Source organism: Rhynchophorus ferrugineus, unplaced genomic scaffold (assembly GCF_030347505.1).
Source record: "Rhynchophorus ferrugineus isolate W39M unplaced genomic scaffold, kcgeb_rfMv2 rfM2, whole genome shotgun sequence".
In the NCBI taxonomy this organism is placed as follows: domain Eukaryota; kingdom Metazoa; phylum Arthropoda; class Insecta; order Coleoptera; family Curculionidae; genus Rhynchophorus; species Rhynchophorus ferrugineus.
This window is the reverse complement of record NW_027472581.1, coordinates 62,641,060-62,656,959: the sequence shown is the minus strand read 5'-3', so window position 1 is coordinate 62,656,959 and position 15,900 is coordinate 62,641,060. Positions and strand designations below refer to the sequence as shown.

At 33.1% G+C, this 15,900-nt stretch overlaps 1 protein-coding gene across 1 annotated transcript; it reads left to right on the top strand.

Annotated features, from left to right (window-relative positions):
• Positions 1-10,416: 10,416 nt before the first annotated feature.
• Positions 10,417-13,891, top strand: LOC143190847 (uncharacterized). Its single transcript, XM_076395415.1, has 3 exons — positions 10,417-10,693; positions 10,783-11,289; positions 13,827-13,891. The coding sequence occupies exons 1-3, from the start codon at positions 10,417-10,419 to the stop codon at positions 13,889-13,891; spliced, it is 849 nt and encodes a 282-aa protein (XP_076251530.1).
• Positions 13,892-15,900: the final 2,009 nt, after the last annotated feature.

Genomic DNA, 15,900 nt, shown 5'->3' with positions numbered 1-15,900 from the left:
CGTATTATTACCGGCGGAATTTTTGATTAGGATTGCAGCGGCGAAGGCGGTTGCGTGGAGGTAGAAGGCGAAGTGGTCGCGTTTGAATTGGAGATAGATGTTTCTGTGGCGGTATTCATCGACTTTTGATCGGGAAAATTATGCTTACGTGTGATGGTTGTGGTGCTCTCCGTCGCTTCAGCTGATGTTTTGGGAACTGGCTGCTTTGGTGTCTTGAAGTTGGGCGATTTAGCTGCTTCGCTGGTGCTTGGTATTGACTTGATTATGATTAACGCCGGCTACTTCCGGCAAGCCTATTTGGTTTTCACTGGGGTTTTGGGTTCTTTTTTTTCGAATATTTTTCCACTCGGAGAACTGAACTGTACCCAAAGCAGATAGAGTAAATAGGTAGCGCGAAGGTTTGAACGTGTTCACACACCAACGGTTACTCGAGACTGAGGAGAGCGTCTAAATCTGTTTCGTTTTTGTAGGTCCAGTTCCATTGTTGAAAAGACAGTAAAAAACCTCTCCAACCATGCCTATACAAGTTTCTATTGGCTAGGATGCACATGCGCTCTTGTTCTAATCTAGCCTGAAAGATTTCACAACTTTCATCTTTTTCTACCATGCAAGTTAATTTTGTATTTATATTTAGTTGAGGTAATATAATTATTTCATAGGAAAAATTAGCGGCAAATAATGAGAAAATAAGTATATAAGGTAAGATTTATTAACAAAATATTATAATTTTATAATACTAATTTTGTAGATTGTTATGGAACAAAGGATATGTTAAATAATACGGAAACAGAACTTATTTGAAAATTATTGTAAAGGTAAGAATGAAATATGGTTTATATATTGTATAGTTCGGTTCCAACCTTCGTGAGGTGAAGATGTATTTTCAATACGCTCCAAGCTCTAGAAAGATACCTTTCTTTAAAAAAAAAGCCAGTATCTTATTACGGTTATTTAATTGAGTGTTAATAATGCATAACAGATGCGGCTATCCGTCTCTCAGCGGACCTAAAATGTAGGGAATACGTGTTTACGTGACCAGACAAAAAAACTGCATCTCATTTTTTTAGTGTTTTAAAATTATTTCCCCTTATTTTAAAACAGTCCTTTTGAAATTCATTTATATTATTTTTGGTCAAAAACTGGTGCAAGAAATAATACGTAAGTGAAAAATGAAGCGCGTGAAATAAAAAATGTATTTATTTTATTTTTTTATCCTCTGGAAATAAATAAAATAAAATATTAAAAATCTAAAAATGGCAAACTACAGCGATTCAACCAAGTCACCTGCATACTTTGATATTGAATTATTAGAACTTCAGATTAGAACAATCAGCAATAACAAACTCCACTATCAGAATGGACTACAATCATTAATAAAAAATGATTGAGAAGCCCAGAAGAAGAAATTGCGAGAAACCAAACAACTATCAGTGACTATTGGTTACAGAAACCAATAGAAACAAAAAACAGCTTTAGCGACCAATCGGAAGAAATTGAAAAGAATATACAACCAAGCCCTGAAAAAGTTGTTTCCAAACCACCACCAATAACAGTTTATAAGGTAATGAAACAATAAAAATTCAATTGTTCGAAGCGGAGCACTTTAAAGTTCTAGTAAAAGAACTAGACAAAAGAAACACCCAGTACCATACATTCAGGCCTAAATCCGAGAAAACATTTAAATTCGTGTAAAAAGGATTACATCACGGGACGGACTTCAACACCATCAAGGTAGCCTTAGTTGAACAAGGCCACGAGGTCGTAAATGTTCACAATATACGACATCGCACAACAAAAAAATCTCTGCCTATGTTCAATATTGATTTAAAACCTAATGGAAATAATAAGGCGGTGTATGATATCACCAACATTATTAACATTATTAGAAAACAATATTATTAAATGCGAACTACCACACACAAAAAGAATTATACCACAATGCACGAGGTGTCAAGCAAACGGGCACACAAAAACTTACTGTCGCAAATCATATAGGAGAACACAAAACATGAGATTGCACTCGTAAAGTTCGCGATGAAAAGTGAGATGTGCTAACTGTAATGGAAATCATCCAGAGAACTACAAGGACTGCGCAGTTCACAAACAACTGCAGCAGAAACTATATCCTGCCTTAAGAGGAAAAAGGCATCAACCGCAACAAAAACAATCCACACCTGCCAGTCTACCCACCAGAACAAGTCAACCAGACTTAACTTATTAATTAATGGTTGAAAATGTTTCAAAACAAAAGCTAGAAACCACATCACAACCTATTGAAACTAGCAGTAATATCTCTAGATTAGAAAACATGATATCCAAACTAATGGATCAAATGAGTACGATGCTTAGTCTACTCACAACCGTCGTTAGCAAACTTGCCTAATGCCTGAAATTAATAGCTACAAAATCGCCGTCTGGAATGCCAATGGGCTCCAACAAAACGCCAGGGAACTAAAAATGTTCGTAACTGAACAAAATATTGATGTTATGATGGTTTCCGAAACAAATTTTATGGACAAACATTATTTGAGAATTCCCAAATATAAACTATATAATACAAATCAAAATTTATAATTTATAATACAAATCAATACCAAAATGAGGGTACAGCCATAATCATTCGAGATGATATAAAGCATTTCGAAAAAGAAAAATTCCGCAAAGACTACGTACAAGCAACCGGTATAACCATAGATGAAGTCCATGGACCATTAACAATGTCTGCAATTTATTGCCCACCCAAACATAATAACAAGGCAGAACACTTTCAAGGATTCTTCAGTACGCTAGATAATAGATTTATAGCCGGAGAACATATTGGCCTTCAGACAGAAATAAAAAGCCAGATACTATAGATTTCTGTATTACAAAAAATATTGATACAAAAAAGTGCCATGCAGAATCATGTTTTGACCTGTCTTCTGATCATTCACCAATAACACTTTTTTCAAAAATTGCCATCAAAGATAAACCCCCTTCTCTGTGCAATAATAGAACTAACTGGTCCTCATTTAGAGAAAACTTAGACCGAAACATCTTTCTAAACTTACCGTTACATACTGAAATTGACATAGAAATGGCAGCAATAAACATTACAAAAATATACAGAAGGCAGCATATTTCGCGACTCCTAATAATGAAACATTTCCAAGAAAAAATACACATATATCATGTACAATACAGAAAAAGATAGCAGAAAAAAGAAAGTTACGACGGAATTGGCAACAGCAAAGGACTGGGAGAATTAGAGAAAATTTAATAGGGCAATAAAAAAGCTGAAAGAACTAATTCAAAATGAACAAAACCAAGGCATTCAAGAATACCTAGAGAATTTGACACCAACTGTGGCTACAGACTACTCGTTGTGGAAAGCAACAAGAAAGCTTAAGAGACCCCAGCAGCATAACCCACCTATTAAAACAAGCAAAAATAATTGGGCTAGAAGCAATAAAGAGAAGGCCGACATTTTCTCAAAACACTTAAAAAAATGTTTCTAAATCTTTCCAGTCTCAGCTACATAAAGATTACGAAAATAAAATTACTAGCTTTCTAGATTCGCCATTTCAAATGGACTTACTGCACGAGAAATTAACGTGCAAAAAAATTAAACAAGCAATAATGAGAGAAATGAATATTAAAAAAGCTCCTGGTTATGACTTAATTACTGGTAAAATTTTAAAAGAACTATTAGAAAAGGGTATGAAACTATTAACATTTATATTTAATGCTATACTACGAATTAATTACTTCCCTAGCATCTGGAAAGTAGCTAAAATATTAATGATTCTTAAACCAGGAGAAATACCAGAAGATGTGACCTCCTACCGGCCTATAGGTTTATTACCGATAATCTCGAAAGTTTTCGAGAAACTATATATCAAGAAGCTAAACTATATTATAGAAAAAAGAAAAATTATTCCAGAACATTAGTTTGGGTTTCGCAATAAGCATGGAACTATAGAACAATTGCACAGACTTGTAAACAAAATAAACACTGACATAAATGGCAAAAGATATTGTTCGACTGCTTTCCTAGATATATCTCAGGCTTTTAACAAAGTATCGCATACGGGCTTGCAGGTTAAACTAAAGAAACTTCTCCCGGACTATCAGTTACTAAAATCGTATCTCACTGATAGACATTTTATTGTAAATAAAGGCGATGAATATACCGAATTAAATCCCATATATTCAGGAGTTCCTCAAGGTAGTGTACTGGGTCCAGTACTGTGTCTGTTTTGTATATATGGCCGATCTGCCCACCACAAAAATAACTACTGTGGCAACATACGCAGACGACGCAATCTTGGCATCCCATGAAGATCCGGTCACATCATCAATAAACCTACAAACTCATCTGGATCAAATACAATTATGGTTGAAGACATGGCGCATTAAAGTCAATGAAACAAAATCCATGTAACGTTTACCCTGCATAGAAGAACATATCCACCAGTGAATATAAATTATCGTCAACTCCCCCAAGCAGAGCAAGTTAAATATCTTGGTATGCACTTAGATCGACGCCTAACCTGGAAGAAGCATATACTTTATAAACGACAACAACTTCGACTGAAATTATATCAAATGTATTGGCTCATCGGGCGCAAATCCAAGTTATCATTAGATATCAAGGTGTTGCTGTATGAGTCTATACTCAAGCCTATTTGGTCACGTGGAATCCAACTATGGGGTACCCCTAGCAAATCTAATATATCCATCATTCAACGGTTCCAAAATAAAATCTTGCATGCCATTGTTGATGCTCCATACTATATTTCAAATAAAGTGATACAACGCGATATTCCTCTAGAACCTATAACGAATGTAATTCAACGTGTTTGTGTGAAGTACTTCGAAAGAGTGTCAGTGCATCCCAATGTACTCGCTAATCAGCTAAATATGCGACGTGATAGTGAAGTGCGTAGACTAAAACGTTTAACACCACCTGATCTGATTACTGGATATGTATAAACTTTAGAATAAGCTTTAGAATAATACTAATTAATTAAGATAATATTTTATAGAGAAGATCCCTTAATGAAGTGATTTTCTGCATGCCATGTAAATATAATATAGACATAAAAATACTTATTGCCTGTAGGGCAGATTGTGGAATCACAAAGAGTAATGACTGAGTGTTAAATTATATTTGTATACCGTATCTGTCTTTTTGTTATTATACTTGTATTATACTATTTTAGGATACAAACCAAATTATAAAATTAGGACTGAGAAATTTGGTAGATCAATCAAGATGAAAGAAATATGTCCTTCAAGATTAATTTATAGTTTATATGACAATGGAAGTGTATTTATGCAATTTTGTAAAACACATGTTGGACATGGAGAAGATTTAAGGTGCTAATATCTTCTGAAATCAGAAAAATATTATTATTGAAAAATTGAAATCTGGTCTAACAACAGATAGAATTTTGTCAGACGTACGACAAATGTATACCCCATCCATGTTTTCAATGCATTTTATGAAAGATTATCTGTTTTAGATGAGCTTAAAAAGAGGATTAATCAAGAGCTTCATTCCAATTATTTTATGAGTGATATTGATCCTAAATATTATAATGCCTGGATAAAAATTATGAGAACCATGACACAAAGGCTCTTATGTTCATGGCATGTCATAAAGAATTGGAACATTCAAGGTAAAAGGAAAATAAAAGATCTCGAACAAGAGCACAAATGAAAGAGGAGATGAGAGCAATTATTAAAGAAACAGATCAAAACCAAATCTATGCAGTTGATGAATCTTTATATTACAAAATTATAAAAATAAATACAAAAAAGAGCCTGATGAAGTCGAATTTTTGAAATATCTGTACCAGTATGTGCTAGAATTACTGTAATGATAATAATTATTTTATGGTTTTATTTTTATCCTTTTGTAGGTGTTACTTACAAGAAGAGGAGAGAATAAGATGTGGGCTCATTGCGTCCGAAAAAACGCTGGAATCAATAGAAATATAGCGATAGAATCCTTGAATAAGGTATTAAAAATAAATACACTAAGAAGGAATAATAGGGTGTCAGTTGAAAAACTATTAGATTCGTTAGATAATCTGGTAGGTTTGAAAATTTGGAAAAAGATTTTGAACAGTGAAAGACCAAACTCTACCAACTATCAGGATCATATAATTATTAGGGCCCATAACATAGCAGAACATACAAAAAATTAGTATATAATACATACAGTTCAAAAAATTCAGGCTAATTTGAAGTCAAATATTACAACAAAATATATAATGTAAATATCAATCAAATCTGCGAGAATAGTATTGTAGAGAGTGTAAGATTTGTGTACATGTGTACAATTTGTATGTTTGTAGCTGTTCAGAGCATACGATAAAGAATACTATGTGCAAGTATGTGAATTTGGTACGAATATATGAGGAGAAAATAGGCAGTAATTATGTTGCAGATAATGTAGTAAGCACTCTAGGTGAGCAGTCAGTGATTAAATCGCAGGACAAAGAAGAATCTTGCAAGAAAAATATATACAGGGAGAAGCGAAAGAACCAATGACCGAAAATGACTTTGACAACAGAGTTGTCAGTATAATTGACACTTTGAAATCAATCGATCAACAGTCACAAAGCCAAATACTGCTGTCTTTTTTGTTATGGTTCCTTTAATATGTATTATTCCTTTTGTAATATTTCGTCATTATTTATCTGCTCTGAGAAGTTATATAAACTGAAAGAAATAAATCACAAAGCTTCAAATACTATGTTATCAATTTATTCGAACCACTTTCTATTAAGCACACGTTATATTTACACTATGCTGAAAATTCATGACGCTTCCTTAGCTTTTAGCTTTGTTGTGGCCTTTTTGCTTCTTTTGAAATATCTGTAAAATCAGAAAGATATAAGTATAATAACAAATAGGCAGAAAACGTATACAAGCATAACCATATTTCATTCTTACCTTTACTATAATCTTCAAATAAGTTCTGTTTCCATATTATTTAATATATCCTTTGTTACATAACAATCTACAAAATTATAGTGTTATAAACTAATATTTTGCTAATAATTCATACCTTATACACTTATATTCACATTATTTGCCGCTAATTTTGCCTATGAAATAATTATATTACCTCAACAAAATGTAAATACAAAATTAACCTACAACCTCACCTGAGACCGTGGTACGAAAGGAATGGTAGAAAAGAACGCGATTTATGAAAACTGTCAGGCAAATTAGAACAAGTGCACATGTGCAGTCCTAGCCAATAAAAACTCGTATAGGCATGGATGGAGAGGTTTTTTAGTGTCGTCTCCATCGTTGGGTCCTCGATTTGGGTATTTTCTCTTTTAGTGTTGGGAATTCCATAATTCTGTAAAATCCTTTTGTCTCCTGCAGAATACCATGCTATTTACAAAGACTAATTCAAATTGTTGTTATCGTCAATTACAGGACGGATGATCACATAAATATAAGTGCTGACAGTGATGACTTCCCTTAAACTGGCCCACAAACAAGGAACCATTCAGAGCGTAATTTTGAAACAGAAATGCGGCTTCGTCAGACAGATGGATCAGATATCGTTCCCTACATATATAGAAATCACCGACAGGCTTTTTGTCAGATCTGATATATTGATTATTCTGACTAAATCGTTGTTCTGACGAAGAAACGTCTGTGGGTGGCTCAGTTCGACAACTGGTGGATTGTGAGTTGAAAATAAAAGTATATTTAAATAAAATTAGACAACACACATCATTCTGACTATCAGTCGAAATGTCGAGACAAGGGTGTAAACTTAACTATCTAAAATTTACCCCATCTAGCACCCTATAACGTACTAGAGCCTCTTGAAAAATATTCACACTTGGCTAATATAAATAAATTTCATATTTAGGATCAAATACAACTAATACGAATTTAAATTTAAGTTACCAAAAAGCTTTTTGTATAGTACCTTAAAAGTGACCACGAAATTTCCCTGCATAATATACGTACACCAAGCAACGTTATTTGGAAACAACTATTATGATTTTCAATATTGGCCAAGAAATGGTTGAGTCATTTCCAATTCCAGAAAGTAATAAGAGTAATGGATCTGGTGGTGAAAACCATTCTTGCAATTTTACCTTTCCTTCGGTACAACATAATGTAGCCTTAGCCTTACAGAACTGACGAGATATTATAATTTCGGTAGTGGAATGCCGCTCATTCCTGGAGAAAAGAACAATTTCATTATGTGGTGCTCGCTGTTGTTGTGTTTGATGTGCTCTAATTCATTTCATTCTAAGCCTATCTACTTCAATTTCAGTTGCTCTCGAACGTGATCATCGTGTGTTGTCTAACACGACCATTCTCTTTTTCTGTGTTTCATATTTCATTGACTTCGACGACCAGAAGTCTTGGTATTGCCAAAAACAAAAGTCAAGAAAGTTCCCGTACCCTAAATTTGTGACTAAATAAAAACAAATGTGAAATAAATTTAAAAAGTATGGTTAACCATAAACAGTCACAACATATTTAATGTATATTCTTTCTAAATCTTTAGTCAATCTCAATTAGAATACGATTCTAAATGATCGTTATATTTTAAAATTATATAAAATAAGTTAAGATAGAACAGTTTCTTTCTAGTGGAATTGGGATAAAAAAGGGCAGTACCAATCACACCACTATCAATCCTAGACGGTTTCCTATATCTTATATATAAAAATGAATCGCAAAATGTGTTGGTAAGCGCATAACTCAACAACGCCTGGACCAATTTGGCCAAATCTTTTTTTAAAATGTTCGTTGAAGTTCAAGGATGGTTTTTACGGCGAGAAAAATTAGAATTATTGCTGGAAAAACCCTAAAAATAGCCCTTTTCTTTTTCCCATACAAATGATTTGTAACTAAAACGTAGTCAATTTGAGCTTTATTGCTATGGTATAAAGTTCATATTAAATTACAAGCACTCACTGTTGTCTAAGCAATGTAGGTGTGTTCCTAACGTCAAAGATCATATCTATCAAAACAATGTGCGTGTGTGCGTTGGAGCACAGAATACATAGTTGGAGGAGTTTAATGTCGCGTTCCGAAACTCGTGTTTCTTTTGTATTAGTTTCGGCACGCGAGATAAAATGCATCAGTTTCCACGTCATTACATCAGTCAAACAAAAATCGCGTTACCAACAGTGTTTTATTATTTTTAATATCCAAATTTTAAATAAATAAAACAATTCGTACGGCTTAAAAGGATTTGAGTTCAAGTCATATCAAATTAAAAAAAAAAAGTTGTCTGTTACAGATGACTTTTGACAGATGACAGATGAATTGTCAACTGATACACCAAACAAATTCGTATATCGTGGTTTGTGCAGAGTGCTTAGTTAGTTAGTGTTTGTTTAGTTCGTGATTAGTGAAAAAATAATTTATATTTGATATGCCTCCTATAAGACGAAGCAATTTAGGTAGAAGAACCAGAAATGCTATAAACCAAGCTAATTACCGATCTAATCGTACTGCACAAGAACGTGACGACGGAAATGAACGTGAAAGAATTCGGATATCACAAACGCGTGAAGCGCGAGCGCGACATTCAACTAATAATCGCGCAAGTTTGAATCGAGCTGCTTTCAGTTACGATGTGTCAATTGACTACAGTAACTACCAATGTGTTGTTATTGGTTCTATGAACTTGGTTTGCTCACACTGTAAGGCATTAAAATACAAAAACGAAGCCAATGGATTGTGTTGCGCAAATGGTAAAGTGAAATTGATACCATTGGATCCACCACCAGAACCATTGTACTCATTGGTTTCAGGAATAGGAACAGATTCTATACACTTTTTGACACATATCCAACAATATAACAATTGCTTTCAAATGACTTCATTTGGGGCAACAAATGCAGTTCGGGAAAATTTTATGCCAACTTTCAAGGTATGTATTATAGCAGTTACTCATAATTATTTTAGCGAACAAAATTTTCTGTCACCAAAGTTAAGATGTGTTACTAATCTTCAATTTCTTAATCATTACGAAATATATCACTTAGTCATCATATTATATGGTGATTCAGTTTCAGTGACACTTTTATTATATTTTATATTTGATAGATATTAGTTAAAACTAAATATATACTTTTTAAGATCAAATATTATTTAAGTTTGATCACTGACAATCCATTAATTTATACCACACCATAATATTTTTTTTATTTACAGATACAAGGCCAAATATATCACAGAGCAGGTTCACTGTTACCAGTGTCAGATAGCGACAACAAATTCCTGCAAATTTATTTTATGGGCAATTCACCACAAGAAATTGATCTGCGTTGTGCACATAACAATTTAGTAAAGAGGTCTATTGTAGAATAATTACAAACTTTATTTCATCAACACAATCAATTGATTATATTGTTTAAAACTGCCCTGGATCTGATGCCATCCGATAATCACAAAATTGTAATCAGAGCTGATAAAACACCTGCAGGTCAACATACAAGACGTTTTAATGCACCAACTATTGATGAAGTTGCTATCGTTGTAGTTGGAGAAAATTTGGAATCCCGTGATATTGTTTTACATCGTCGGAATGATCAATTACAACGTATAAAGGAAACACACCGCTCATATGATGCACTGCAATATCCCATTATATTTTGGCAAGGTGAAGATGGCTACGATTTATCAATAAAAATGATAAATCCCATTACAGGTAACTAAAATATTAGTTTAGCTATGGCGATAATATCTCAGTCACTATATTATGTATTTGAATGTTATTAAAACAAAATCTGTTTACAGGTTCTGAAACCAACAAAAAAGTCAGTTCAATGAACTATTATTCATACCGCCTAATGATTCGGGAAAATGAAGATAATCACATATTGAAATGTCGGCGATTATATCACAAATATGTTGTTGACACGTATGTTAAAATTGAAACGGAGAGATTAACATTCATCAGGTTGAATCAAACCAAACTCCGATCTGAAGAGTATATTCACCTTCGAGATGCGATTAATACTGATGGAAATGCACAGAATGTCGGTCGGATGACTATTCTTCCAGCAACATACATCGGAAGCCCTCGGCATATGCACGAATATGCTCAAGATGCCATGTCGTATGTTCGTCATTATGGTACAGCAGATTTGTTCATCACATTTACATGCAATCCGCAATGGATAGAAATTAAGCAGGAGTTATTCCCTGGGCAATCATCCATTGATCGTCATGATATTACAGCCAGAGTCTTTAGACAAAAGTTGAAATCTTTAATGAATTTCATCGTAAAACATAATGTGTTTGGTGAGACACGCTGCTGGATGTATTCTGTGGAGTGGCAGAAACGATGATTGCCACATGCACACATTTTGATTTGGTTGGTTGAAAAGATAAGGCCAAATGAAGTTGATGCAGTGATATCAGCTGAAATCCTTAATGTACAAGTAGATCCTGGATTGCATGAGGTAGTTATCAAAAACATGATACATGGTCCCTGTGGAACTCTTAATCAAAATTCACCGTGTATGATGGATGGTAAATGTTCAAAACGATATCCACGGACATTAATATCGGAAACAATTACTGGTAATGACGGTTATCCATTGTATCGTCGCAGATCGACAGCAGACAATGGAAAATCAACAATTGTCAAATTAAATCAACAAGATATTGAAATAGATAATCGTTGGATTGTTCCATATTCACCCATTTTATCAAAGACATTCAAAGCACACATCAACGTTGAATCTTGCCATTCAGTGAAATCGATTAAATACATTTGCAAATATGTAACCAAAGGGAGTGATATGGCTGTAATTGGAATTGGTGCAGAGAATTCTAATGATGAAGTTACCCAATACCAAATGGGCCGCTATGTCAGTAGTAATGAAGCAGTTTGGCGAATATTTTCTTTTCCTATTCATGAGAGACACCCTTCTGTTGTTCACTTAGCTGTGCATTTAGAAAATGGACAAAGAGTGTATTTTACAGCACAGAACGCAGTAGAAAGAGCTGCTCAGCCACCATCTACTACATTAACCAGTTTTTTTGAGACATGCCAAAACGATGATTTCGCACAAACATTGCTATATTCTGAAATGCCAAAATATTATACCTGGAATCAATCCTCAAGGAAATTTATACGACGGAAACAAGGAGAACCAGTTCCAGGATATACAGATGTATATTCCACCGATGCGATTGGCCGGATTTATTCAGTACATCCAAGCAATGATGAATGTTTTTATTTACGACTGCTATTAGTCAATGTACGTGGCCCAACATCATTCCAACAGTTACGAACTGTTGATGGTGAATTGTGTGGATCCTACAGAGAAGCCTGTCAACGTTTGCAATTGCTTGAAAATGACGCTCATTGGGATCAAACTCTCAATGATGCTGTAATATCATCACACGCTCATCAAATACGAACATTGTTTTCTATAATCATATCTACATGCTTCCCATCAAACCCAATTGATTTGTGGATGAAGTACAAAGATTATATGTGTGATGATATTTTTTATCAAATACGGAATAGAATGGGAAATCCAAATATACAGATCAGTGAAGAAATTTACAATGAAGCATTGATTTCAATTGAGGACATGTGCTTGATAATGTCAAACAAACTATTAATTCAATTAGGCCTGACCGCGCCCAATCGTCCAATGCATGACGCTTTTAACCAAGAGTTGCATCGAGAAAGACTGTATGATCTCAACGCTTTGAAAGAATTAATTGAAACAAATCTTCCACTGTTAAATGAACAACAGAAGTATGTATTTGAAACTCTTATGAAAGTAACAAATGATGAAACTGGAGGGATTTACTTCTTAGATGCACCTGGTGGTACAGGAAAAACTTTTTTGATTTCATTAATATTAGAAACAATTCGCTCACAAAATAAAATTGCACTTGCACTCGCTTCGTCGGGAATCGCAGCAACTTTGCTTGAAGGTGGTCGAACAGCCCATTCAGCACTAAAATTGCCATTAAATATGCAAAGCAATGAAACTCTAACCTGCAACGTTTCGAAGAACTCTGCAATGGCAAAGGTTTTGCAGCAATGTAAATTGATTGTTTGGGATGAATGCACGATGGCACATAAAAAATCTTTGGAGGCTTTAGACAGAACCTTAAAAGATCTACGTAGCAATAATAACCGATTTGGTTGGCTTGCTTTTGCTATGACTATAAACAAGTCCCAGGGGCAATCATTAAGTGTTTGTGGTATTAATCTAGAAAACCTATGTTTCTCACATGGTCAATTGTATGTTGCCTGTTCCCGTGTTGGAAAACCATCAGATTTGTTTATCTATGCGCCAGGTAATCAAACAAAAAACATCGTATACCACAAAGCACTACAATGATAATAATAATAATAATTATGATTCACATGATTAACAATAAAGCGATTACTTACTTTTCAATCCTTATATATGTTTTATTTAATTATTTTTTATTCACAACGCCCTATCACCAGGGTGATGGTTCTGTTCAGGAGAATTTTTTAAAATACGTAGGCACAAAAACTGCCACATTACAAATCTTTTTGACAGGACGAAGTCTGTCGGGTCAGCTAGTTTTAAATAAAATTGATTTGTTGAAGTAAAACTGTGTTTTTAGCTTTACGAAAACCAAAACCGGTGAAGTCGGAAGTGTTTCACAAGGCTGTTTTCCTTTGAATTTATTTTAATAACCGGAACTAGACAATTATTGAGAACAGAAGATGGATCGACTTTATGTAAACGAAAACCGGTGAAGTCTGTAGGAAAACATCTCTAGGTTACATACCATCGGAATTTGGACAAAGGCATCGCAGTTTAAAAGCTCTACAGGTAGTAGAGACGGACTGACAAATGAAGCTGTGATCAATGCCCACAAAGAAAGAGTTTTTCAGTGAATTAAATTCCATATGTAACTCAATTTTAGTATACGGCCTTTTGTATTATCTTCATTAATTTATCAAATTCTATTATTAAATAAAAGTGAATAATAAATGAAATTAGTAAAATAATATGAAGTATTTAGTAAAACCAATTCAAACTGGCTATACTTTATATTTTGATAAAGCAATTAGTGTAATTAACAATTTTTGTCCCTTAAAACTTAAATATTCTTAAATATAGAACCCACAATAAAATTAGACATAAATCCGTAAATTGTTATTAAATATTCAAAATTCAATTATATATATATATATATATATATATATATATATATATATATATATATATATATATATATATATATATATATATATATACATATATATATATATATATATATATATATATATATATATATATATATATATATATATATATATATATTTCTTCTTGGGATGGTATTTTGTGTTTAGATTTTCTTAGAGTAATGTATGTATTTTAGATTTTGAATTCTCATCGCGTATAAACGGAGAAAGCTAACAACTATTTTCAATTAAAGACAATCTATCTAAAATACAGACACAGACATGTATCATTCAAGGAAATCATAAATTGTGCCGAATGTCTATGGTACTTAGAATTCCATCTCATAGTTCGATAGTTTTGACCTTTTAATTTTAGGGTCGTTCAAGTGTTTTTTAAAAAAGGTTTGAACGATATTGTAAAGAAACTAGGCATGATTGCCGCCTCTTTTTAATTATGTGATTTGTCAGTGTTGATCTTTCTTCGTCGGTTGTATTTGCCAGATGTGATCACGTCCTAGGGATGTTATAACTTCATAAAAGTCCATTTCTAAAGACGCGACGGTCAAAGTCACTACTTTCTCATCGTCCAGTTTATTTTATTGTGTTTTGTACCGTCCAAGTGGAGCTTCATCAAATGGTGAGTTTATTCACAGAGTATTCCAGTTTTCTTTTTTATTTATCATATATTATTTATTAAATCTCGATTTATTATGTATCCATCTATTTAATATTTTATACTTATTATTCTCTATTCATTATGCTCCACTTATTTATTTATCCATCCATCGTTATATATATTATTCTACTCTATTTCTATTATTTCTTCGTTTTATTGCCTACCATTGTCTTCGCCTTTATTTGAGATTATCGATACCACCATTACCAGTATTTGTCGATATATTCATTTATCCATACCATTGTTATCGATACTATGACGCCAGTATTTTGATTGGCAGTACCGTTATATTTTAATTATTTGACAATAGGATCATCAATAGATTTATCTACGTAATATGTCGATTATATTTTAATTTCACCTCGAACATCAAGATCTCCCACGCTTATTTGCATTATTTATTTTGCTCTTTATTAAGTAAGTAGTTGCTATATCATTTATTTTGATCTCTGTTTTTATATATTTAAGATATTTGATTATTTATATTGTTGTACTACATATAATTTTATTTTACGCCCTGGGTTTAAAAACAACCCTACAAATTTATCAGAAGTGGGATTACCATCGCAATTACTATTAAAATTACCAATAATATCATCTTAAAATAACTCCAATCTAAAATTAATTAATGAGATCAATATTTCAATAAATGATAACAGCTCTACGCATATCGTGTTGCAATTGTTTTGTATGTGTTATTATATATTTATCAGTGTTGGGAACAATCGACTGAAAACAGTCGAAACAGTCGATAGTCAAAAAAATAGCGACTGAAAATAGTAATTACTGTTTTGACTCAAATGCACGGTTCGACTTTTTTTCCATTCGTGATATCAGACGAAGATGTACGAATTTTTGTCTGAATAAAACGTGAGATAGGAAAGGACGGAGAGAAATGCTTGGAGCAGTTAATTTTAAATGTCTTTATATTCTCCAATGGTAGTATAAGCGAGACAGATATATATATATATATATATATATATATATATATATATATATATATATATATATATATGTATATATATATATATATGTATATATA

Excerpts from the sequence above, each read along its gene's own strand:
- LOC143190847 (XM_076395415.1), top strand. The coding sequence starts at position 10,417 with ATGCCATCCGATAATCACAAAATTGTAATCAGAGCTGATAAAACACCT. Across the intron at positions 10,694-10,782 it reads AATGATAAATCCCATTACAG|GTTCTGAAACCAACAAAAAA; the intron begins GTAACTAAAATA and ends ATCTGTTTACAG. Across the intron at positions 11,290-13,826 it reads CGTAAAACATAATGTGTTTG|GTAGTAGAGACGGACTGACA; the intron begins GTGAGACACGCT and ends AAAGCTCTACAG.